Source organism: Aythya marila (genome assembly GCF_965140915.1).
Source record: "Aythya marila genome assembly, chromosome: 17".
In the NCBI taxonomy this organism is placed as follows: domain Eukaryota; kingdom Metazoa; phylum Chordata; class Aves; order Anseriformes; family Anatidae; genus Aythya; species Aythya marila.
The window spans coordinates 150,660-176,421 of NC_139058.1; the positions used below are offsets into that span (position 1 = coordinate 150,660).

At 38.3% G+C, this 25,762-nt stretch overlaps 1 protein-coding gene across 1 annotated transcript in view; it reads right to left on the bottom strand.

Annotated features, from left to right (window-relative positions):
- ZNRF3 (zinc and ring finger 3) overlaps positions 1 to 25,762 on the bottom strand; it is a 94,790-nt gene that overhangs the window by 38,501 nt on the left and 30,527 nt on the right. Inside the window, exon 2 of the mRNA XM_082774035.1 lies at positions 2,088 to 2,213. Coding sequence (XP_082630161.1) covers positions 2,088 to 2,213 — 126 coding nt within the window. The remainder of the gene's footprint in view (positions 1 to 2,087; positions 2,214 to 25,762) is intronic.

Below are 25,762 nucleotides of genomic sequence, written 5' to 3' on the forward strand. Positions count from 1 at the left end.
CTCTTCAGTAGTCCCTGGAAGAGAAACAAGAAAAAAAGCCCCTCCCTGCGGACTTCCAAGCTTGCAGAAGAGGGAAGAAATGCTACTTTTAAGCAAGTCTTCAGTATTTTCTCAGTTTCTATTCTGTACTGAAACAAGTAAGTGATGGTATTGCTAGGGTGTATTACACCATCTTGACAGAAATTATTACTTCAGAAATAACTGGGAGGGGGAGGCAGGGTGGCTGCACTTCACTATAAGCAGGACACACAGATGTAGTGTGACCACAGCACAGTGGATGCAAACATGCAGCAGGTAACTGTTGCAACACTGCTTTTCCCTTCCTCCGGAGTAAAGTTGCTCTGCTGGAGCATGTGTGCTGGCAGGCAAAGGAAAAGGGGTTTCATTGTGCTGTCTGCAGAGAAGGCAGGAATTCTAGGAGGGGAAAGGTTCCCTTTGAAGCACATGGCACGAAGCACTTCCCAGCGACCATGGCAACAGGCTCAGTGGGTTCCCAGCCTGAGAACCAAGTTACTGCGGCCATGCCTCAAAAAACAAAAAAAGTCTCAAAGAAGGAAAGAGAGGGGGGAGGAGGGGTCGGTGTGGGGGAGTGCGAAGCTGAAGCAGAATTAGCCTGGCAGAAACTGAGCGGCTCCCTGGTAGGCAAATCCAGCCAATAATGCTTGTTGGGTTCACGGGGTTTCCTTTTCATTTCCAAAGCTTTCTTCTTCCTCTGTCACTCCCCTTCTACCCCTATTCAGGAGCTCATGAGATCAGTAAAACCCAGGCCTTTGCTTCGCAGGCATGCAGCATTGCCTCAAACAGGGCTGCACTGTGATCAAAGGCAATGTTAAATCACGGCTGCCACACACACCCTTTCCCAATCAGAGTACAGTTTTCATGGGCACTCTAACAGAAGATTTAAAAAAAACAAAACAAAACAAAAAAACTTGTGATTTTATTACACCATATGAATTTGACAAAGAATGATGAGAAATTCAAAAATCTATATGGAAATGGACACATTAAACTCTGTACATCTACAGATCCTATTTAGCAGATGGATAAACACATGAAGTAAAGCTACTAAGAAATACAGGCTAGGGTTTTACTAACAACATCCATAACAACTGAAAACAACAGTAAGAAAAAAGAATATATCTTTGTGCCAGATTTATGTGTCATGGAATTTAGCACTACAGACATCTTTTTAGTATTCTCTACCTACTACTTTGCAAAATTCCTAACTTTCCACAGTATCTTAAAAACATCTGTTTTCCTTCTTCTGCTATTATACAAAACCTCAACATTTACGCTTTCACATATGCATGCATTCTGTCATAGAAACATAAGCAGTAACCTTTTTGTTTCTACCATCATATTGCTCAATGCAAAAGTTCACCAGTATTAGTGATACGACTTTAAATCAACTCCCTTGAAGAAGCACAAGGAAGATTCCAGCAAGAAGAAAATTTGTATTTCTTTGACCAAGACAGTAAGATTCACTTTTATTAGCAATGTCTATCCTGAATTTACAGCAAAGAAGTCTCCTGTAGAGGACTCCTCTTCCCAGAACAGAAAAAAGAAGAAAAAAAGAAAAAAAGAGAAAAAAGAAAAGAGAAAAGAGAAGAAAAAAGAAAAAAGAAAAAAAAAAGAAAAAAAGAAATAAAAAAGAAAATGAAAAAAGAAAATATCATCTGAGAAAATTGTGCCTGAGAAAGAACAGTTAAATGCTTTCAGTTTAACTGCTTTTGTTAACTAGATTTCTTCGATCAAGTTAGCATCATATTGGCAGTTCACCCTATTTCTACTCAACTACTGCATCTGCTAAACATCCACTTTTGCAGAAGTCTTTGTTAGGTTCCTGTAGAGCTCAAAAAGGGAAACATATACACTCAGTTTACCATCACTATGTTTATCAACTGAGTCATGACATTATCCTTTACTGAAGCACCCAGTGTGAAATCAGGCAAAATGGGAATATTTTGTGGAGTACAAGTTTTTTTCTCAATTTATTTATTGATTTTTCTCAGAAAGAAACTAACTCTTCCACAAAACGGTTGCATGCAGCAGTTACCCCAAACTATTCAAACCATATGTCCCCTTACCTTTCCTAAGACAGTGAGGCATGGCTTAGGTTCTAGCTCTGGCTGTTCCAGCTTCACCACTCCTACCCAGCCGTATTCATACAAATCTTCCTCATCGTTGCTATTACACAGTCCAAGTGGATGCATCTGAAACAGAATCAATAAGAAACCTTTATAAAATCAGTGTAATTCAAAGAACATATACAGATTGCATTTGAATACCTTAATTCACAATAAATACACTAGAAAGACTGTAACATAAGGATGCATATATGAAGAATGTTTCTGAAGCATGCTATCAGTTCAAAAGCTTAGAATGTTATGTGAGGTCACTGTCATCTTGCTTAGGAAAAATAATTTAAAGATTTAAGATTAAACGTCATTATAAATGATCATCTAAGATACAGAGTATCTTAGATATATAAAGCTCCGCTTAGTTCTTTCCTTGCAAATTGACAGAAAAGATTCAAGCTCTTTTGCAGAGTCACTCATAAAAGCTTTATGTGACATAGATCCAGAACCAACGTTTGAGAAGCATTACCACTTCCTTTTTTTTCTTTTTTCTTTTTTTTTTTTTTTAATATCTGCACAGTATTAACTGTCCTTTGGAACATGGCTATCATGTTGTTCAAAGTAAGGTTTTTGTGACTATTTTGAAATAGTCACTAGTTTTTTTCTGAACCCAAACAAGAGGGAGACATCATGAAGTGAGAAACTTCAGTCTCGTTTTAGATATTTTTGTTTCCTACACCATGCAACAATACCTGTTTCAGATATCCAATGTCTTCCTCCACCCTCCTCCATCCAACATTACGTAGCTACTCTTGTTTTATTAATGGCAAGGAGCTTACTATGCACCAATGTTTTAAACTTTCTTTATCTGTTCCAAGTTTGATATCCTTCATTAGCATAATTTTTGTGTATAAACTAGATTATGGAATATTAATTTTTATACTATTTACTACACTCTGCCTGTTCCCTTTTTTCCTCAACTAAAATATTAGGTTTTTCAAAGACCCTCTAAGAGTTGCCCAGACCGTAACATATATACAGAAAAAGTACTCGGCAAGAGAGTACTTTATCTAGCTCCATGTATTCTCTTAAATTTTCTCTTTGCCAAACTAGCTAAAGAAATCCACTAACTGGTATCAACACAACAACAATTTTGTCTTCTGTAAGTTGATCATGCTAGAAGATTATATTGCTCTGTAATTTACATACTTATATATCTCATTATTCCATGCAAAGTAGCACCATGTAATGATCACTAATTCTGCCATCTCTTCTGCTTCACCAGATTGTCATCTCATCCTTTCTTTCATGTGTTGTACCTTGTCGTTCATTTTGCAAGTGATTCAATACAATGATAGCTATTTTTATTACCTTGTGGGGCTCTGGCTTTCTGACTAACTTGATCTGTTACTCTGAAATATGGGAAACATGATGGTGATCTGGCACAATACAGAGGTTTTCCTATCACTCATTATTAGTAGTACATCTGTATTCAGAAGGAAAAAAAAAAAGCCAACACAATACTATGCAGATAGAACAGAATCTTAATTCTTAATTCATCCTTAATTCAACCTTATTTTATTTTTTTGAGCAGTTCAACTGCTTAAAATGAACCTTAAGCTCAGCATCTGGTAGATAAACCATTCAGCACAGACATAAAAACAGGGAAGTCAGGCATCAAGAGGGCTCTCTCCAAAATTGCCACTGCATATATCCCAACATAGCTAGGCCCAAAAGGAGTCCATGGTATTCTTTAAGTCAACAGAAAGCTTTAATCCATATTAAAATCTAAAGAAACAGCGAACTATTCCCTTGATGTATGCTGTATCAATCAAGCTTTGAAACTACAACCCATATCTAAGAAGTTTTTAGTTTAAAATCCTTGAAATGTACTGGGGCACTTTCCACATGCCTGAAAGGGCAAAACTGAAACCACTACTCAGAGGTGCTTTTATCCAAGGTTACAATATCTGTACTGAGGGTTTAAAATAACTTCAAAAAGAGCCGCACACATTTTTAGTGGGTTACTGTTACAGAGCAGACAAACAGTAAACCAACAGGGAAGGAGGAACATTTTACTCTGTAATTCAATCACCTCCAAGAAGTCCTGATGATTAAAAGACAACTTCCACCCTTTGTCCTTTCCTTCTGAGTTCCAGTGTAAAACATTATAGTGTTAAAAAACACCATATGAACAGCTCAGGATCTTTCTATACACAGTTATGAGATTAAAAGACTTGGTCTTTTTTCCTCAGCCATACAAAAATAATGTCTCTATCCACTTTAGTCCAGAAAGCATCTTGGAAGGAGGCCAAAAGGAACAGAAAATTCTTTCTGCTGTCACTTTCCTCTAGAATACTGTTTTTCTGTAACAGCTTCTAAGTGTGAATAGGCCTTTAGATCATAGTCACAAAACATACTCTGCAGTTACAACGCTGGAAATCAGAATAAGACCAATGAAGTTAAAAGAACCTCTTCACTTCCTTTTACAAAGTCTGTGCTTTCTTACTTTTAAAAAGAAATTGTTATTTTGTCTAGTTCTGAATGACAATAGTCTCTGACATCTTGTCTCTGACAAGAATGCCCCAAATACTTGAGAAGACAGTCTTCCTATTTAGAGGCAAAAAAGCTGCAAATTACACATAATTCCAAACACAGGAAAATAAGTCCAGTATAGAACAACTGTCCTCTGAATATGGTTTTCTAGACAGCTGGGAATTTACAATGTCAGTCAAGCACTCGAGTATCCAAGCTCATGCATCTCACCTTCATACACCAGATGCGTATTCTATGTGGCACAGGGCTCTCAGGCATTTGGCAAATCAAAGCTGCCTTTCTGAGCACTCCTGACTTCCTCAAAAAGTGAGGTGGCCTCAAAAATGACCTATGCACAGTTTAGTAGTAAAAAATCATAGGCCTGAAAGCAGCAGAGCCCTCAAAACATAACCTACCTCCATATTTTTATCAAGAACTGGCAAATCACTTCAACAAAAAGCTTTGTTAGACCTTTGGAGCTTCACAGCTACCAATTCCTTATGACTTTAGACTTTGTGAAATAAAAAATAAAAGCTTTTCAGCTATGACATGAATGTTAAAAATGCAGTTTGGGTGGGGAAGGCATGGGACTTAGCAACCAATGCAGTTATCAGTGAACTAATGTTTATAGGGTTCAGGTGAGCTTCATGCTTAGAAGTCTATGGAAGGAGTGAAACTGTCCCCAGAATAAATTGTTTCATTCATTTTTTCTGCAGGAAGAGGCATACCCCGAAGAGACAAACATGGGAACAAGACAATGAGGAAGATGAATGGTAGTAAAAATATGGAGCAGTCTGGGACACAATAAGGCAACAACCAACCTGTGGCTCCTGGAAGTCCCATTCCAGGTTCATATCGCACACAAAGTGCAGAGGTGTGCTGAAATGTAGACTGCACCATCATTTGATCCTTGTTTCTAGCAGGCCATAAGCCAACAGAAGCTGCTGAGGCTGACATTACTGGATAATTTTAACTCCAGCCTCACGTAAACCCAAACGGAATAATGAGATAAAAAGGCACTCATCTCTGACAAACCACTAACCACATTCACTGTCTCCATGGTTCTCCAGGATAGAACTGTAGGTCTCTGTCTCCTGTTGTATGAAAAAAAATTGTAGGCAGCTTCCAAAATGATAAACACTGGCCACTTTTGTAGTGTAAGTTTGCAACTTCCTGCTTTCCAGTCAGAAGAACATAGGAATAGACAGGATATCCATTGTGTTCTCCCATCCAGCAGAGATACTTCAGCAGGTACATGTTGACCAAAGACCAGCAGAAAATCTTCAGAAAAAAATCCTCTCACCTCACCTTACCAGATTTACCAAGAAGACTGAGTAAGTGCATGCATTAAGAAGGATGGGGAGAGTCCTGTGTGCTTATGGGGCCTTGGACAAAATATGCGTGATATATTGCCCTGAGGCATGTAAATCACAAAGGAGGTATGAGGCACTACGTTTGAAACTCAGAGACTGAATTTCAGAATATGCAGTAAAAAGAAGACCAGTATGTATAACAAAATGACCTGTCTATTTGAAAGGTTGCACAAGACTTTAAACTGTACATGGAACTGGAATACGAAGCTGGACTGGATAATTGGTAAGAAAGAGGAACTCTATGAGATCTAGGAAATACCAAGAATTTTCTGGCAAAAGTTGACTTTTACTCAGTATTTACCGATCACTATACTGCACTCTGAAACGCCTGTCTCAAACATCACCAGTACCTGGTTTTTGAACCTAGTCCAAAGAACTAGGTTTCTTAAGAAGTTTCTGAAGTCAACTCTGATGCAAAAATCTAAAAAAATGAATCTCTGAATAATTTGTCAACGAAGTGGAAAAAAAATAAGCAGGAACTCATTGTCTCAGGACAGGACTCAGGCCATTCACACAGTTGTATTTACCCTGAGGGAAAGAAAGTTTCATATTCTTGTCCAAACCCATTAACTATGCCCTCTTAGAACACATATGTACTCATAAGCCATAGAAAGGTTGTACTATGAAGTACTTATTAGAAGAAACCTGTACTCTGGCTAGCAAACAAAAACAAATAGCTGTCATAAAGGAGAATTCTACTTCAACATGGCTGTGATGCTACTACCATTGCTGCCCAAGGACAAACATGACCCAGAGTAAGTGAACTCCATAATATAGTCCAATGACCCAGGCATAGAAAGTTTTCTACGTTACATTTCTTAGCAATACATAGAAGATCGAAGCAGGGAGAAGAATGAAATGCATTAAGACACCACACATTGGCAAAATAATCTTGCATATAAGAAACCTCAAACCTAAATGCAAAATCCAGTGTAAGCAGCAAGCAAAACAAATAGGGTGCCTCAGGCTCTGTGCTGGCAAATATAGAGAATTTAGTAGGTACATCTACAGGCTATATAATCCCAAGGATTTTGTTGCATAACACTGGAATTTCACCAAAGTAATTCATGAAACAAATTACATTATTCCAGCAGTACTCCCTTGAAGTCTGTATGTTTCAGGAAGGGCCAACTGACATTGTCAAAAACATCTTACTGTTCAATTAAAAACACATGCATTGCAAAGCCAAACTGTTCCTAGACTATTTGTTCCTGTGAATTTGAAGATTTACAGGACCAACACAGTTCTGTGTAACCATTAACACATTGAGGGAACTCATATTCAAGTACTCAGTGTCAGTGCTGTGAAATTGGCATTGGGAAGTGGCATTAGGAACTCAATGCCAGGTTGTACAATTAATTTATCAATTCACTAATCTTATCATGACCAGAACTTGGGAACATGACCTCCATCCTCAACCTCCATGACTGTTAGTCTCTCTTACTCTGTTTTTTGTGTGTGTTTCAGTAACAGTACCCTTCTTATCTTCTCTCTTGGTGCTCTCATCTGTTCACGTTATTCAGATTTCATTTTTTTTAATGCATATTACTTAAATCTCCACTCAAACCAGATCCTCCATCATCCTCATCCTGATCTCATGGATATGCTGCATGGATAAACTATCAATGGCAATCTGATCGCCTTCCTCAAAATCCTGTCCCTGTACCACCTGCCAAGAGAGGACACTTGATTCCACCAAAAAACTTTTTTTTTTTTTTTTTTTTTTGCATAACATTTTCACAACAGTTCAAAAATCTGTTATTTTGTTTGTTTCTGCAGGGAATGCACTTCTTTATACATCTACTTATCAGTTCCCATTTTACCTACTGCAACTTTCTTCATCCTGAAAACAAACCCTATAGTAACCTTTCTGACTCACATTGTTAGTCATCCTTACAGTCCATCACATGTTCACCACTCTGAGCATGCAATTTCTACCCAGAAATCTCTTCTCTCCATAAAATTCTGTCCAGTTTCACATTTCAGCCAATTATATTTTGTTCACATTTCATATTGAGACTCCAATGCCTAAAAGGAAAGCCAACTTCACTGGTCCATTCATCTTTTTTTTTTCTTTTTTTTTTTTTTCTTTTAATAACAATTTGCACTAAAAGTGAGGATTCCAGAGGTCCTGAACAAAGAAAAAGAGAAAGGGTACATTCACACCATGCAAAGATCACAAGTGAGCTGCAACCCAAGCAATTAAATCCACATTGTACATCATGCCACCAAATATTTATTGGCTTGGGTGTAGATGCAGGACAGTCATGTTCACACACACCATGGTGATCCCAATATGTTGCTCTGGGGCCTGTGCTAAGCTTGGATAAAACCAAGCTGACATTTGGACATTTTACACAGTTCCAGGAGTTTACAGAGACAGTGCATGTCAACACTGTCCCTAATTTTGGTTCTACTGAAAACAAAACACCACCACAGCATTAACAGATTCCAACTATACCTCTTCCCTGCCAAGACAACAGTTCTAAGGAATACAAACCAGGTCTGAATAATGAGACTTGGAAAGTCTTAAAAACTTCAGTAGCATGCCTTTAGAGAGTCAGCATTACCTTCCCAAATTTTCTTGTTGAAATCTTTGTAAGTTCTCTTTCATAAATCCCACATGCCACAAAACATCATTCTTCTCCTCCACCCTTTGAGCAAAAAACAGCTAAAAGATTGCTTATGCTGTAATGCATGCCTTTACAGAGCAGCCATGCACCCTTAGTGATAAGACCTTCGCTCCCTTCTTGAAGGGCTTCTGGAGGTGTGGAAGTACAGAAACATAGCAAGGCACACGGAAAGTTAAAAATGTGTGCTTTCTGGGTCACAGCAACATAAGATTAGTAACAATAAAATTAAACACAAACCTCTTCACTCAAATTACCTATTTATTCTTCCCATTCTTTTCCTAGTTATGGTTTGGTCTTCCTCCAAATAGAGCTGCCAGTGTTTCCTTCTGTGCTTAATCCTCTATTTGTAATCAGGTGTTCTATGTTCTGACCAACAAGGGAAGAGATACAAAGCACAGGATATTTTTCACTTGTTTTTGATTTTGGACCCCACATTTGAGGTTGAACTGACTTAATTTGAAAAATAATACATCTTGGTTTTATTAATAGATACCTTTTTATTTTTCTCATCTTTTCACTGTACAGAGCACAAAAGGTAGATATATCTACTCATACACAATGTACAGCACCAGAACCTGTTGCTGATTTTCATTAGTAATTTGGCATACAATGAATAAACGTAGCTCTGTGAAACCAGATAAAGATTTACATATATTTTAGAGGGTCCTAAATAACTACTCAGTCAACAGTTGAGGCTGCATCTGGAGCACGAGATAATGAAGCCACATCAGCATGCACATGGCCAGCAGATCAAGGAATATAATTATTCCACTCTACTTGGCACTTTTTAGATGACATCAGAAATAATTTGTCCAATTTTGGTTGGAGAAAGTCCAGCGAAAGTTCACCGACATGATAAATGGGTTGGAGAATATTATATATTAAAAAGGTGGAAGGAATTACATTGTTCACTCTAGAGAAGAGAAGGCTCGCAAAGCTCTAATCTGTATTCCAGGTAACAACAGAGAAGACAGAGGTAATTTTTTCATGAGGGTCCATGATGACCAGACAAGAGGCAAAAAGGTGCTTCAGGGAAAATTCTGTTTGGTTATATGGAAACAATTTTTCATAGCAACAACAAGTAAACATTGCAACACGTTGCCTAGAGAAGTGGTAGAATATCCCTCCCTGGAAATATTTAAGAATCAGCTTGATAAGACCCCAGATAACCTAAGGATGTGCTTTCAATGGAAAGCTGGATCAGATGATCTCCAGAAATCTCTTTGAACTTAGACCTTTTTTAATCATTCTTTAATTCTAATCTCTGTCCTCCAAATCAAGGTTAAAATCATTTGCAAAAGCATGCATTTGCATGCTTTTCTGCAACTTCAGGGAGTTACTGTCAAACACCTAAAACAAATTGACATGCATACCCCATTAGACATGTAACTGTTTTATCAATGAGTATCCCATTATATAAAAGTTGTTTGCATTAAAGTGATATATTGTTGCACCAGGCTGAACAAGAAACTGCATAGAGAAGGAAAACTTGATAGTGTATAAGTTTCCAATTCTCTGCAAAGCTTCAACCCCAATCTACTGTTAATGGAAAGGAGTAAATAAAGAATCATAAAAGTGATAGGAGTGGCTGTGAGACTGAGTAAGAAAGTTTTTAACATTAAATTCAGCTTCAGCAATAACTAAATCACAAAGGAAGGGAAAAGAGAATCCCGGAGAACAGAATCGCCGCTATTTGGTGTCCACACCTTCTTCCCAGCTAGCTGGGCGTTAGCTATTTTCAGACCACATACTGAATTGCTAGCTAATTGTCCAATTCCATACAGCTGTTTGCATGTATTGCAGGTGGGGAACAGAGAGCAATAGGGTTGGTTCACTCATACGGTTAATACAGTTGTCACAAACTGAAGTAACACAGATTTGGAAAGTTATCTGAAAATGACTTCCACAAGACACATAAAAGAATTCTGGCATGAAAGTCAAGGACTTCCAGCTTTCTTGGAAGATTCTGCTTGATACTTTACCTTTTCCTGGGGTGATAATACTGTCTCATCACTAATAGCAAATGACTGTATTGGGTATATACTGGTAAGACAGTTCTCTGCACACTTAAAAGAGCAGCTAATATCCCTGATTTAATTTTCCTCATCTATAGTCTCACAGGTACAAGATGTATGTTTAAGATTGCCAACAATTATTCATTAGCATCAAAAAAACATTCCTGATAGCCCAAAAGCAAGGTCCAACCCAAAGAGAACCTGACACATCAGTAAAGCCAAATATACAAATACTCCAGAATACTGGATTGCCAAAAAAATTGCAAAATTTATTAAACTATATGAAAAACAATTGCCCAAGCAAATTAAGTTATAACAATTAATTCAGTTTGTCCTTGTTCCTGTTCCTATAGAACAAGACCTCTTTTGATGAAGGTCCTTCTTCCTAACCAGGTTGCTCCAAATTACTCGTTTTTAACTAATATTTTGGTTTAGTACTTGGTTCTAATCTGAATCTTTCAGTACCCATAGATGAGGAATCTGTGAGATATCACGTATACAGTAATCCTTGAAGTAAGGAATGAAGAACTTGTTGCAAGTTACGAGTTTCTGACTTAAAAAAAAAAAAAAAAAAAAAAAAAAAACATTAGAAAACAAGTGAAGGATCTTTACCAAGATGTAGGGGACTTAACCAAGATGGAGTTTCACTATAATGGTCCAGGTCTGAAGAAAGCTATTAATTTTTCCATTCATAAGTGACAACTACCACCCCACCCCCCCAACAACAATAACACAGAGTAACACCATGTATTAAGACAGAAACATAGAAAATTTTTGTCAAAAACAAATCACTGATGACAGCTCAGCTCACCACATACCCTTGCACCACAGTGGCCTAGAAATTGGCTCCATCCTGTGTAATAAAGTCTATGCTTTGTCCCAGCAGGAACTACAGATTTGACAGCTCTATGACATAGAAAAATTAACCATGCCCTTGTTAACTCCACTGAAAAGCCTAATTTCCACCAATATCAGAACTCTGAAAGAATGCAAGAATGCAGCAATTTGGAATTTACTCAATGGAGCTCAAGTCACTTAAGTTGAACACCTATCAGAAGAAAAATCCAGAGCTCAGTGGAAGAACTGCTTCTCTCTTCCATCTACTTCCATGGCAATATCAAACTTTTTCATACTGCCATCACTAAAAAAATTAAAATGTCTCCACTTTCTTCATGTGAAAAGAAATGCAATTGTGACAAGACACAGAGCACTGTGCTAAAAAGTGGCCCTTCATAAAGAGGAAAACAGTGGTGATACATGGAGTTTTTCATCTTGTGAGAACAGTGATTGGACTGATTGTATAAAGTATTCCAGTGGAATGGATATATTAAAATAATCAATATGAGACCAGAAATCTGCAAAACTGTCAAGTTGGTGTCACCAACAATCTTTTTTTCACATTTCCTCTGAAATTTTAATTTCATAACTATTAAAAAAGAAACCACTTAAGGACTATAAAATTACTTTGTACTCATTCTTCAGGATAGGCTTGAGTCATCTCAGCTGAGAGAGATTTCCATTCTTGCTAGTGATATAGTTCTGATCTTCAGCATACTGCAGCTACTAGTACAACTGCATCACCACAAGACGGCATTTGTTCCTACTACTTACAGTGGAATGAAGAACTAAACCTTTGCATCTCAGTTTACTCTTCTGTATTAGTAGAGCAACCTGTAGCCAAAAAAATGCTTTAAGTTCCCTGACTGCAAGATCCAACCCAGTAGTACTAAGAAAAGGCTCAGGTTGTAGCTTCTCTGTATCAGTCCGTCTAAAGAAGACGTAAGATTATGCCATTACAGAAGGGCAATCCAAAACTGTACAAGTTGGAAAAAACTTTCAGGGACTAAAGAGTCATTAAAAAGATTTAAAAAATTGGAGTTGCTATTGTCTCTTCAATCTGATAAAACATAAGGTGTTTATGCTGGCTACAGCTGGAACACAGCAGCCTTTCTAACAAGGTGAAAGCCAGAGGCATTTCCTCATCATCTTGTGCTTCATTAGAATGCAGAGGTTAGCTGTGCAGAGAGGAACATTCTGCCTCCAGCACAAGTACAAAACTTAGCTGTTATAATTCGTTTCATTTCTCTTTCAGATGTTTGCTTGTTTTCAGTTTTTAAAAAGAACATCCTGACAAAACCGAAATTACCACAAAATGTAACATTATAGGACTTGAACATTCCAGCTATGTGCTGTTCTTGGCCATCAGTTGTGACCATGTGGTCCGACCCAGTGGTGAGCAATGAGCCCGCAAGTGGGTTCCACCGAACTTTTTCTATAGCAAGAGCATCAAGCATTCCTAAAATCCTCTCACAGTCCATTTTTCTCCAGGAAGTATGCCAAGAGGGATGATGAGAAATCCAGTATAAGCTGCAATTAAATGTAAAAACAGAGATACACAGTTGAACACAACCGCCATCCAGAAAAGCTCAGTTAAATTCTACAACACAGACAGGACAGTATTATATACGCAGCCTGTCAGATTTTTTGAACATCATTGGTAATCTTTGATAAACAGCCAGAATATTTAGGGATCCAGATTTTGGCACTGATCTAATTGATCTGGACACTTATCTGGATTCTGGCCCTGAACACTTTCAGGGATGGGGCATCCACAGCTTCTCTGGGCAACCTGTTGGAGTGTCTCACTACTCTCTGAGTAAAGAATTTCTTCCTAGTATTTAATCTAAATCTCTCCTCTTTTAGTTTAAAACCATTACCCCTTGCCCTATCACTACACAACCTGGTAAATAAACTCTCCTAATCTTTCTTGTAGGTTCCCTTTAAGTACTGAAAGGCTGCTGTAAGGTCTCCCCGGAGCCTTTTCTTCTCCAGGCTGAACAACCCTGATTCTCTCAGCTTCTCTTCCTAGGAGATGTGCTCCAGCCCTTAGATCATTCTCTTGGCGCCTGCTCTAACTGGTCCATGTCCTTCTTATGCTGGGGACCCCAGAGCTGAATGCTGTACTCCAGGTCGTGTCTCACAAGGATGGAGAATCACCTCCCTTGATCTGCTGTCCATACTTCTTGTGATGCATTCCAGGACATGATTGGCTTTCTGGGCTGCAAGTGCACTTTGCCAGCTCATGTTGAGCTTTTCATCCACCAGTACTCCCAACTTCTACTCCACAGGATTGCTCTCAACCCATTTCAGCTTAGAGAAAAGAAGACCAAGAGGTGACCTCATGGCATCCTTCGGTTTCCTCACAAGGGAAAATGAAGGGGAAGACCATGATCTCTTTCTTATCTTTGGTGACCAGCGATAGGACCCAATGGAACTTCATGGAGCTGGCTCAACGGAAAACAGTACCAGTTCTAATGTGGACCCTGAGCAATAACCATTTGGGCATTGAGCCATTGATCACTACTGTTTGCATGTGGCCATCCAGTCAATTCCTTATCTGTCAAACAGTATATCCATCAAATCCATGTCCACCCAAATTAGAGACAAGGATGTTGTGTGGGACCATATCAAAAAGATCTCACATTGATCCAAATTTTCATAACACTGTAAGAAGCCAGACTGATATTGATAGCTCTTTATACGTGTAGACTGCTTTGTGACTGATTTGCAAATATTGCAAAAAGTAATCTGGTCTACATCCTGGCTTTCCAGGAAGTTCTTGATGTTACATAGAGTTTAAGGGCTGGCCTGCTTTTCCAGAGTTCTCTAAGACCCCTGGCAAAAGAAGATAATAGTCTGTGCATTTTGTTATAAGTTGCTAGTAAGCATAGCTGGTTTGCCTGCATTCAGAGTTGTGGGGAATTGAGCTAGATTAATGGAGGAACGGAGAAAAGAGAAGTGAAAAAGGAGTTAAAAATAGCACAAATTATTTTTGAGGCACCCTTTAAGCTTTAACGAAAGAACAGAGCAACCTCAATAGATGTTATGCATCAAAACACTATGCATACTATAAGACAACATGACTTGAAGAACTGGTACGTGCCTAGACAAAATCAGCTCACTTAATATAGAGAAGTTATACTAGCATATGAAGGAAAATCGTTTGTGTGAAATTTAAATTGGTAGTTTTTGCCGACAAGACTTCTGGGGAACACAGAAAAATGAAATGGGGACTTTGGTGGGAGTCAAACCTAAGAGGAAATATCTTTTATATTTTCTTATTGCATTCATTTGTGATCTGCGTGGTTTGGCAGTGAAATCTTGCATTATCCATCATTACTATCTTCCATGATTGCTGCTATTTCTGCTGATATGTGCCAGCAGTAGTAAACACTGAATTCAGCACCAAGAATTGCATGTGAAATAAGGTGGGTCAATGTGTTCTTGTGGTGTATATATATATATAAGATGACTTGATCTAAAGAGGCTAAGAAGTCATTTGGAAGCTAAGGTTTTCATTCATGAGAGGATTTCAACTCGTCCACAGGCTGGAAAGGTTAACTGGAACAAAATCATGTGCTGTTTCACTAGTGGCTAATATTTCATTATATTTACAGCAGCGGTTTAACTGTCCTGTCTCAAAGTCTGCATTTTAGCAGTGAATAGACTAGTCCTGAGGAATACCTAATTTACATTTGAAAATGCACTAGAACATAGGTTACAACATGAACTCCATTTTGATCACAGTAATGTTTAAAAAGCCAGAACATAGCCATAACCTACCTCTAAAACAGAATGTAGGAGCTCGCTTAGTCTGCAGAGCACCCTAATAAATATTTCAGTTTGCACAATATAACCTTTCCTTCTCTCTACATTTCCAGTCTGTTTGTGTGACCAGAGAAACTAGAGCTAGAGATGATTGTTCAGACAATCCTGTCTTTTCTATAGCAAGCCTGCTGGTTAGTTTCATCTTGCTTCAGAAAAACAAACAAACAAACAAACATTGTTAAATTCCAACATTAATTAGTTATTTATCTGTATATTCTAACTCCTTGCCCAGAAACAAAATCCTTCAGCCTATCAATCCATCTTCCAGTCAAAACACTTGGAAGACTTCGCAAGCATCACCATGTCCCTTACTACACACTTCACACTGATACACCAGCTGATACTACCTGCTACACAAAGTCCAGGTGCATCTGCCTTAACAAAAAGGTGAACATAATTATCAGCCTTGCTGCAACAGATGCAGCCACAGTAAGCTTGCTGACACAAGGAGGGAAGAAAAAGTTTTCCTAGTGACTGCAGGAAGACTGTAAAGTGAAATCCAAGGAATAATGTTTTTGTTTCAGTGGAAAACTGAAGGGATTTTTTAAAACAATTGCCAAGATGGATTAAACTGCATCATGTACATTATCAGTTCCTAGAACACAAAACACAGAGCTATAATCTTCACGGCCTACTTTTGCCCAGGTTTCATAAGAATAAACAAATTACATGAAGATGGTAGGTACTGGAAAGACACATCAGTGTCTGGACTTCCTTGAGAAGTGGCTGAGGGAACACAGACTTATCTATTACCTTATCTTATTATCTTATATACCTTACCTTATAATATTTTATAATATCTTACTATAATAATCTATTACTATACATATATATATTACTATTTCTAGCTGAGGTGAAAGGAAAGAGGCTGTTTTTGCTCTTTGTTTTCTGACAAGATTACAATACTCTCCATATCCAGTTAAAAAGAAATATTCCAGATAAGGATGAACTAGTAACATGCAGAGATAACAGATACCCCTCTCACATCCTGTTCTTCTGATTTTGGGTGCTATGCTGCACTGAGGCATTCCAATTGATTTCATAGGCACATGCAAGCTATTCATCATATTTGCTGTAAAATACCTTGCAACATGTGTAACTTCTGACTTTATTCATCAACATTCAATGGCAGATGTCACCTGCCATTCTGTCCTCCACACCCAGAAACCTCAGACAGATCAAGTGCTGACGCAGACATATTAAAGTGATTTGATCATTGAGAAAAAACATGAGAAAGGAGATGGCCACATTTGTTAAACAATGTTAGTTACAATGCAGTGTACTAGAACAACTCACATGTTAACTTTTCACTGTAGAGAAAATTGGATGCTTATTCCTGTGCTTTGTTTGATCTGTAATACTTTACTTCTTCCCCTACGATTTTCTTTCACTAAAAGACTTCCATGAAGGATTTTGTCAATATTTAGAAAAGCCTTGATGTTTTGACTTCCAAAAGTAGTCAACATCTGTGCAAAATGCAACACAGCCACAGGGTTCTAGAGCCTCCCTTTCCATTTCACACCATAACATTCGTTAACAAGATGATATGTTTGTGTTGTCTCTGAGAGGGAGCGTTCACTGGGGCCAAAGGAAGGTAAGAGGAACACAGAACACGTAGATAGAGAAAGGCTGCCTCATACCTAAGAACAAAGTTGTCCTTAAAATGGGGGTGTGTGGAGTATGGAGCTTATGGGAGTAGATTCTTACAGGAAGAATACACTGGCCTCACCACAAAACTAATCAAACTTCCACTTTCCTATACACAAATGCCAAGCAGAAACTGTATGTTTCTACCAGAAACCATTTTCCATGTGTATGACAACATTTTAGCCATATACAGAGGTAACAGCCACAGAGAAAAAAAAGCTGAGAATGCAGAAAGAAATGAGGCTTAAAACACACAATATCCCATCCCCCTCCTCTCATGCCAACCTCTCATCTATAATCCAACACAAGAGAGACAACAGGCAAACAGCAAGAGGTCATCTTCAAAGGGCTGGTTGCCAAGGGAGGCCAGTGGAAAGAGCACAGGCATGTCCCCATCAAAGTCCAGCAGCTGTGAGAGAGCCATGGAGGTGCAGCTTCCCCTGAGGCTGGAATGAAGCTCAGAGACAGAGGATAGTGCTGGAGCTGCTCTAGCCAGCAATATAAAATGGGTAGCTTTGTAATTTGCAGGAGGGAAAGCGCAAGGGAGAAAGGGCTATGATATTTTAATCCTTCTCTCCACCCAGTTTTGCATTTCAGATACTTGAATTACTGTTTAGACTCATCCAGATATATCCTGTTGAATCACTGCAGCAGTAGGCAGAAGTAGGCAGCAGGCAACACCAAGGATGAACTTTCTGCTCAGTTCAAAATTAAAACTGGCTCACTGACTAAAGAGAAACAGACAGAGAAGGTACAGCAGACAATGTGCAGCCAGGTGTAGTTTCATTACTTCTCAGAGAAAATAAATATGTATTGTCATAGTTGCAGCTTGGGAGATAGTTCCACAATAAAAACTGCCGTCAAATATAACCCAGCAAAGCATGTATCACTTCTCTTGGAGAAAGAAGGAGATAATAATACAGACTTCTAGCTACCTGCACCATTTACATTAAAAAACAAACAAGCAAACAAAAACCTAGAATCCAGCTTACAACCACAGATTCTTGTTCTGATAATTCTCTGAACTTTGATTCTTTGTATTAAATGAATACATAAGGATCTTACATTAAAACTAAAAATTAATCTCTTAGTCCTCAAATGTAGGAAAAACATCTGCAAATGCAAGCAGTGAAATCTAACAGCTTAAGTAAAATAATAAAGAATAATCAAAATTGTGCTATTATGAAAAAAAAAATCCAGATTACAAAATTACAATTCTGAGTTTTGTAATTCCCAAAAGCTAGGGGCTATTCTGTTTTAGAAAAATGACTGTCAACCTCCCTAGGCAAGTGACTTAATTAGCCTGCATAACTTTAAAATACACTTGTTGAATTATCAGGTAATGGTAGGAGAGAAATAATTTCATTGCATTTACCTCCCAGTTCATGCCTAGAATCCTCCCCAAAACACACAAAGACAGAAAGCAGCTGGCGCTTGCTAAGAATGAACAGACACACTTCTATTATATGCATTTTGGACAGAGAACGGCATGAAGTTTCAGTTGATGTCAGCAGAAAACAATAACTCAAGTGAAAATTCAAATGGCACAGTTATACATGGTCTGAACAAATACTCTAGGTTGCAATACAAAGCTTGATGGGAAGGAAAGTTTTAACATTTAGAAAGTTCTTGATTACCACCTTGACTAAAAGTCAGTCTGGAAGCACCACCAAGGAACCAAAAGTTGCATCAGTGATAAAGTATTACACCTGCACTTCTGTTAGTCAACACGAAAAGTGTTTTCAAGGCCAAAACATGTCAGTTAATTTCCTAAAGATGCACTATATTTCTTTGGTCAACATGTGAATTAGTCTTTCAATCACAGAATCATAGAATCCTTTAAATTGGAAAAGACCTTCCAGATCACCGATATACCATGTCCATTAGTGCCACATTCACACATCTCTCAAATACTGTCAGGGATGTGGACTCTACCACTTCCCTGGGCAGCACATTCCAGTGCTTGACAACCCTATCTGTGAAGAAAGAATACTTATATAAAGGCTCAATCAAGATTCTATACACCATACAATCTTATAGGTAAAATACATTTCTTCAGCCTGTGTCTCAGATGCTCTACATTTTTGAATATTACAAAAATGCCAATGACCTTCAAAACCACAAGGCACATTAGACAATCTAACACAGAATCCTGAATTTCTGTATTTCAAAGTGATGTGCAAATGCTGATGAAAAAAGCCTGTTGTTAGCAGACAAATTTAGTACACAGGAGTTCGTATCAGCACTGGAGGGTTTTAAGAGATTGAAAACTAAGGAGATGTTGAAAACCTTATATACTGGATATTTATTCAGAGTTTTATATCTTTAACAGGAGAGCAGATAGTAAGGAGAAGTTTGTGTGCACACAGTGGAACCAGGCTCCGCCTAGACCACACAACAGGATGACCAAATGTGTGGTGTTGTGGTGCTCAACTGATGTCTGCTACTATGGCTTCAACATACTGAGTACCCCAGAGAAGAACTTCCTTGATAGCTGAAACAGTGTATACCAGCTCTGTTTCTTTCTGTGACAACTCCTAGAATGGCTTACTGTCAGGAAAAGAAAAAAAAAAAAGAAGAAAAAAAATCTCTTTGAGATTGTACTTCAGAGATGTGCTCTCAGTTCAGTAGTGAAAGAAACAATTTCTCCATTCCCAAAACCAGTATTACGTTCCTGAACCACAGGCCCAGCTGAGGTCAGATTCTTGCATCTGTTTGTCTCATCCCCCAGACTAGATTTTCCAACATCCAATTTCTTCTTCTACATTGTCTCTCAGTTGCTCCCCCTACATTGCATTATTTCTAAGAGATCTTTATTCCTTTCTCTTGATATAAAGCTATTTGCACTGCATACTCTGTCCAGTCTTTCCTCACTCCTCCACCATAAATAACTCCCTATGTCCCTGTTTAGACCTAGTCTACTGAAAATCCATTCATAAACCTGTCTTATGACATATGAGGAAGAAAAATACTGAAATCAGACTTTATGGGTATTAACCAGGTATTTTCCTTCATTATGCGGCTACAGAACTACACCACTTTGGACACCTCCCCTCCTTACTTTTGCAAGCATTTCTCTAAAGTTTAATCTTTAAATTTTCTAGATGAGTGAGTAAGTATGTAACTTGAGGATAATTATCATATTCCTGTATTGTCTTTTATCCTAAATTAGAAAGTACTCTCCCTCTCTCTATACTTAACTTCAGCTTACATTGCAGCAACCAAAACACCCAAGAATATGTCTGTGATGTTTTTTCCAATCTGCAGATAGAGTTCAGTCTTAAATAATTTTTTAAAGTTTACCTTTAAGTCAGATTTGTGTTTATGTTTCATGGGTTTTAAGCCATCCTGGAACAATAAATAAACAGCAAGAGCATATAGGTCAGGTAAACTTTACTTAAGTTTCTTTTCAGACTATAGCTGTCACATACCTTCTTATATCTCTGCTCTCCTATTTGGTTGTGCTCCAGATTTTCCTTCTCTCTCCTCTCCTGTCTCAAAACAGGTATAGCCTCCTATTTGTTTCCAGAATGTCTCTTCTTTGTTCAGCATCTAGTTGTCAAGAACTTATCTCTGCAGCATCCTTCATGCTCTGTCCCTGCTCTGCACTCAAACCTACTGGACGATTCCAAGCATTGCATCTAGTTTTAAACACAGTTATTATGTCACATCCAATGTCACCAATATCAGCACAATTTCTCTGACCTATTTAAAATGGGAATAGAGATGAAGTAAAAGTCTCTTCTGCAATTACCTGAGAAGAGGCTCTGGAATAGGCTGTATGCAAAGGAACAGAACCACCTGTATTGGAAGACAAGATGACTTTCTCGTCATATTTTGGCTTATCTAACAGCAGAAATTTGATGCATTTCCAGACTGCTCTGACATCCCCTCCAGCCCTACACTTGCAGGATTCTGTCAAGGCCTCTCCACTTCTGAGCCTCTAAGTGTAAGCAATGTGGCTCTTGGGAACACACTGGCCATCTTCTGTTATGCATCCGTGTTATGTCTTCACTGCTCACTTGATAGCTCCTGAGCTCTGGTGCTCCCAGGAACACACACACACACCCTTGTATTACATGGCTGCATTACTTCATGGTGGAAGGAACAGACAGTGAGAACTACTTACTGGATTTAATCCTAACAGAGGATGGAGGCAACTGGATTTCTGCTATAGCTAAGTCATTTCCCTTTAAGACTGTATAGAAACCATTCCTCTCTCCCTTTGCTTAACATTCTCATTCACAGTATAGGGAAAGCATGCACACAACCAGAAGGGAATGGAGTACTTAAAAAAACAACCAACCAAAACAAAACAAAAATAAACACGAGTTGTGCCCTGTATTAAGGCATATAAATCTGGTGCAAAGAGTTGTTCCTGAAAACAGATTACAGATTAATGTAATTTTTTCCCATTAAAGAAAATACCTGGTATACTGACTTCTTCATTTCAGATAAAGTAATGAGTAACAGCACCGTTTTCACAAGAATTTAGTGAACATTGAGACCTTCTATGCTATCAGATGGGAAGAAACACTCAAATCCACTAGAAAAAAAATGACCTTCTTAAAAACAGCCACCTGATGGCAGCCTATGGCTTTAGTCCTATTGTTCCAAGTGGCAACTGGCAACCATTTTGAATGAGATTAGCTCTACACTGAGTCATCAAGGAAGAATGTTCAGTAGTAGGGTGCAAAAAGAACTTTGAAATAAAAAGTTATTCTATATTACAACATAGCATCCTGTTGAAATAGTCACTGCAAATATCCCCATTTCACATACTGTGAAATGCTTCTTCCTTCTTTCAACCTCAATTTGATCTATTTCTCACAGCAAATAACCAAGTTAGACGCAAACTGCAGGTCTCCACAACTCAGTTCAGTGCACTATTCAAAACACTTCATCAGCATACAAGGCTGATGTATGGTTTCACACTATCGCTCACAGTCTATGCTTTGACATCTTGAACAAGAATTCTATTCTGCACTCAAGAAACTAGCAAACATTCTTTCTTTTCAATCTTTCAAAGGCACTTGTAGAAACTTAGCACTTCATTTCTGAAGAATCCATTTTATATTACTTAAACCAACATTAATGAAAGTCTCCGAAATTCTGGAGGTCTGATACATTTTGTTCTCATTACAAAGAGGTTAATTCCCTCATCTAAGAGCAAAATTCAACTGCACTTTAAATACAGAACTGCAACTTATAAAATAGAACAGCTTTCCTCAGCTTCTTCTCTAACACAATATTAATGTACATGCTTATCATATTATGACACCCCTAAGTATGGGAGGAAATACCAACATTCCAGAACTTTCTAAACTTCAAAATTTACCTGAGAAATGTTTTGGTCCACATAATTTTCTCTGACATGGCTGTTCTAAATATTCACTTTTATCTAAATTGTATAGGAATGCTCAGGCTGGAGTGTCCAGTGTCTTGTACTTCAAGTGCAGAATTTAAGGTAACCCATTCAGCCTTAGTTTAGGTTCTTGTGCTGAACTTTGGGATATGAAGAAAGTTTTTCCTCCTTCTTTTCCCATCTCTTGCTGGATTCCTTCTCCAGATGGCCACTAATGTGGGAGCTAGTCTCTCTTTGAGACTACTCCATCACTTCCTCTCTTCCACACAGACCTTTTTTTAAACAAACAAACAAACAAACAAACAAAAAAACCTCCCATACCACTGGCATACAGCCCACTCTAGTAAGTCCAGCAGCAAAGCTTACTGGCTTGGTTTTAGTGCTATGTATCTACAACAGCTGGCACTCCTCAACACTGAGGTATGCCTCGCTGATTGGCAAATCAGTAGTGTAAACTGTACTCCAAGAATGCAGTGGTGTGGGACAAATGACTGCTGTCTGTAGGACGTTTCACTCACATATTATAAAAATTGGACAGCGTGCAGTGAATGAGGTAAGATTCTATGAGAAAAGAAAATACAATGTTGTGGTTAAAGCAGTTGAATGCTTCCCAAGAGAGTGAATTGCTTCCTCTGCCACAGAGTTCCTATGCAGTGTTGGGCAAGTCATAAAAGCAGCCATAAAGGGTGTGACCAAAAATCCAACCAGCACAGTATCATATCTCCAACAGCAGCCAACTGCCTAAGTATAAAGAACAGAAGCAGAACAGATGCAGAATGATTCTTCTTTTGATACAGCCACTTAACTGATGTTACCAACAACTAAAAAACTTCCAGACTTCACCAAGAATACTGTGTTTAATAGTAAGTAACGCATCTATGTTCCATAACTTTGCCTAATCCCTTTTACATGATGCTCATGCGTTTGGCTTTTACACCATTCTACAACAAGATAACACAGCTTACCACATTAAAAATATACATCCTTTTTCTAACTCTAATGCTGCTTCAAGAATGTCACTCATTGGGCTCTCCAAGTCCCTAAACTGTAAGGAATAGCCAATAATTAATTGTTCCTTAGTCACCAGACTTTAGTCAAAGTCTGTTACCAACAGTCTCTTTTCCAAGCTGTTCTAAGTCAGTCTTTTTTGGTGGGTGCCACTCCATTGAATCATGAGGTTGCACCACACCATGTGATCTTCCTGTTCCTTTGTCTAGTCTGCCTTTCCAATTTTAAGATGCACTAATTTGGACTGCAAGCAATATTCCGGTGCTTGGAGGCCAGTGGTATCCTCGAGGATTGCTGTTTTGCTCTCTGCTCCTTTCCTAATAACTCCAACATTCTCATAAAATTTTCAGTGCTGCTTCTACTGAGGTCATATTTTCAAAATAAACTTTATCCTTAAGATGGAAAAGAATCTTAGCCACAACTTTGAGAAGTCTTTTAGAATCCCTCCTTGCTCCTCTTGGTGAATGTCCCTGGGTATGTATTACAATTAACCAAGATCCTTCCCAAGATGAGCACTGATACTGAACCCACTGTATATACAGCTGTGACTTGCAAATGAGAATCCCTTTGACCAAGGTCCTTACCTGGCGCATTCTGCCAGAGATATACACAGAGCATGGTCTGTAAAATTGTGAGATATTAAAAAATAAAAGCAAGGTCTATGGGATCTGTGCCTGATAACAACATAAACAGAAAAGGCTAGGCACTGTGAAAATAACAAACACACACACAAACAAATCTCTGTATTCCTCAGCTAGGGAACTGCTAACTTTGTCTATAATATTAAAAACACAAATAAAAGTCCCTTCATTTAATCAGGGATTTTAAATATAGATTGGTTATATGTCTATAGAAAGCTAATAGACATTGTGAGTACGAAAAAAAGGTCACAAGGAAAAAACACGTGTGTGAGAAGAGCTGGGGTTAGGATGCTTTGGTGACTGTCATACCATATATGGCCTCTGTCAGTTACCTAAAAGCAGGCAAAACTACTTGTCATCAGTCTTCAGAGAGATTATTGGTTCTAACATACTATACCATATTTTGGCTTCTTGCTAGTACCTAATGCCACAAGATAGCATTAACTTTTTTTTCTTTCTTTTTTTTTCAGAACACCTCAAAACATCATAGCTACTATAGTACTAAACTAACATATTACTGTAAATCTTTCGCTTACTGCTACAACGGGAAGCAATTTCAGGCCCAGGAGCCTGAAATAAGTTAGTAAAGTTTTTTCAATGTTAAGGAGTCAGCCCCTTACCCCCACTACTCTTCACTGCTGTCAGCCTGGTGTCAGCATTCAGCTCACCATTTAACACATTCACCCAGACTAATAAAAGTTTTCAGTGCAAGATCACACCATATTCCAGTAAATAACTTTTTAGACTAGCTTGCTATGCTGGAACTTAATACTGTGCACTGTACATACACGTATGCTAGTACTTCAGCTAATAAACTCCTCTTTCTATCCTCTGTCAATCCAAAAGAGAAAGGCCAAGACCTCCACAACATTTAATGCCATTCACGTCAGGCTTTAAGGACGTGTTTTCATTATCAGCCTAAAGTAATATGCTTTAAAACACATGGGCAGAGGAAGAGCTGTGGGGAAGATCTCCCTCTTCTCTCATACTGATCACTGCTACTTGGGCTGCTGTAAGTAATCTTCCCTACTATTTCTTGGATGTGCATGGTCCTGTTTTGTAGTCACCTCTGATCATACGTAACTGAACTCACTACTCCAAAAATAAAAACAGGTGATTGACAAAATTCATGGATTTGTATCTGCAATGTCATTGCTCAATTAAAAAAAAATAGCACGCTTTTTCCTAGATTACTAATCTTTTCCAGTTTCTTTAAACAAAGAAAATTTACATGAACAAATCAGGCTGCAGTTAACAGTGGTACAGCTCAGTTCCTATAAAGCTCTCTAAAGCTGAAGTCTGAGTAAAACCTGTTCAAGATCAAACTCATCTGCTCACTATCATCATCAACTTCCTGTTCATTCACAAGTATAGGAATGGTTACAATAGGGCCATCCAGACAAAAGATGGCTTCACAGGGAATGTATTGCAGAGCAAGACATTACATCAGACTAACACTCCTTTGTACAAAGAGCTCTAAATATTAAGAGCAGCTAAAGACCATGCAGCTGCTGCACAGAATTTGAAAGACAGAAAGAACAATTACTTCCTGGAACACTTTTTTCCCTGCAGCTCAAAAAAGATCTATGGAACTTATGCTGAACAGTAGAGAATGAGACAAAATTCTGGAGATTTACTCTTCTTCCTCCCATTCATGTTAGTAAGCAATTTAACTAGGTGCCAACTAAACTGTTTTTCTAGACCTCCTGCACTGTGACACACCAACTCTAACTCCTTTGCTCTCCAAAAATAAGTACAGTGTCATAGTATGCCCTCTCAAGGCCAAAGTAGATCTTCCC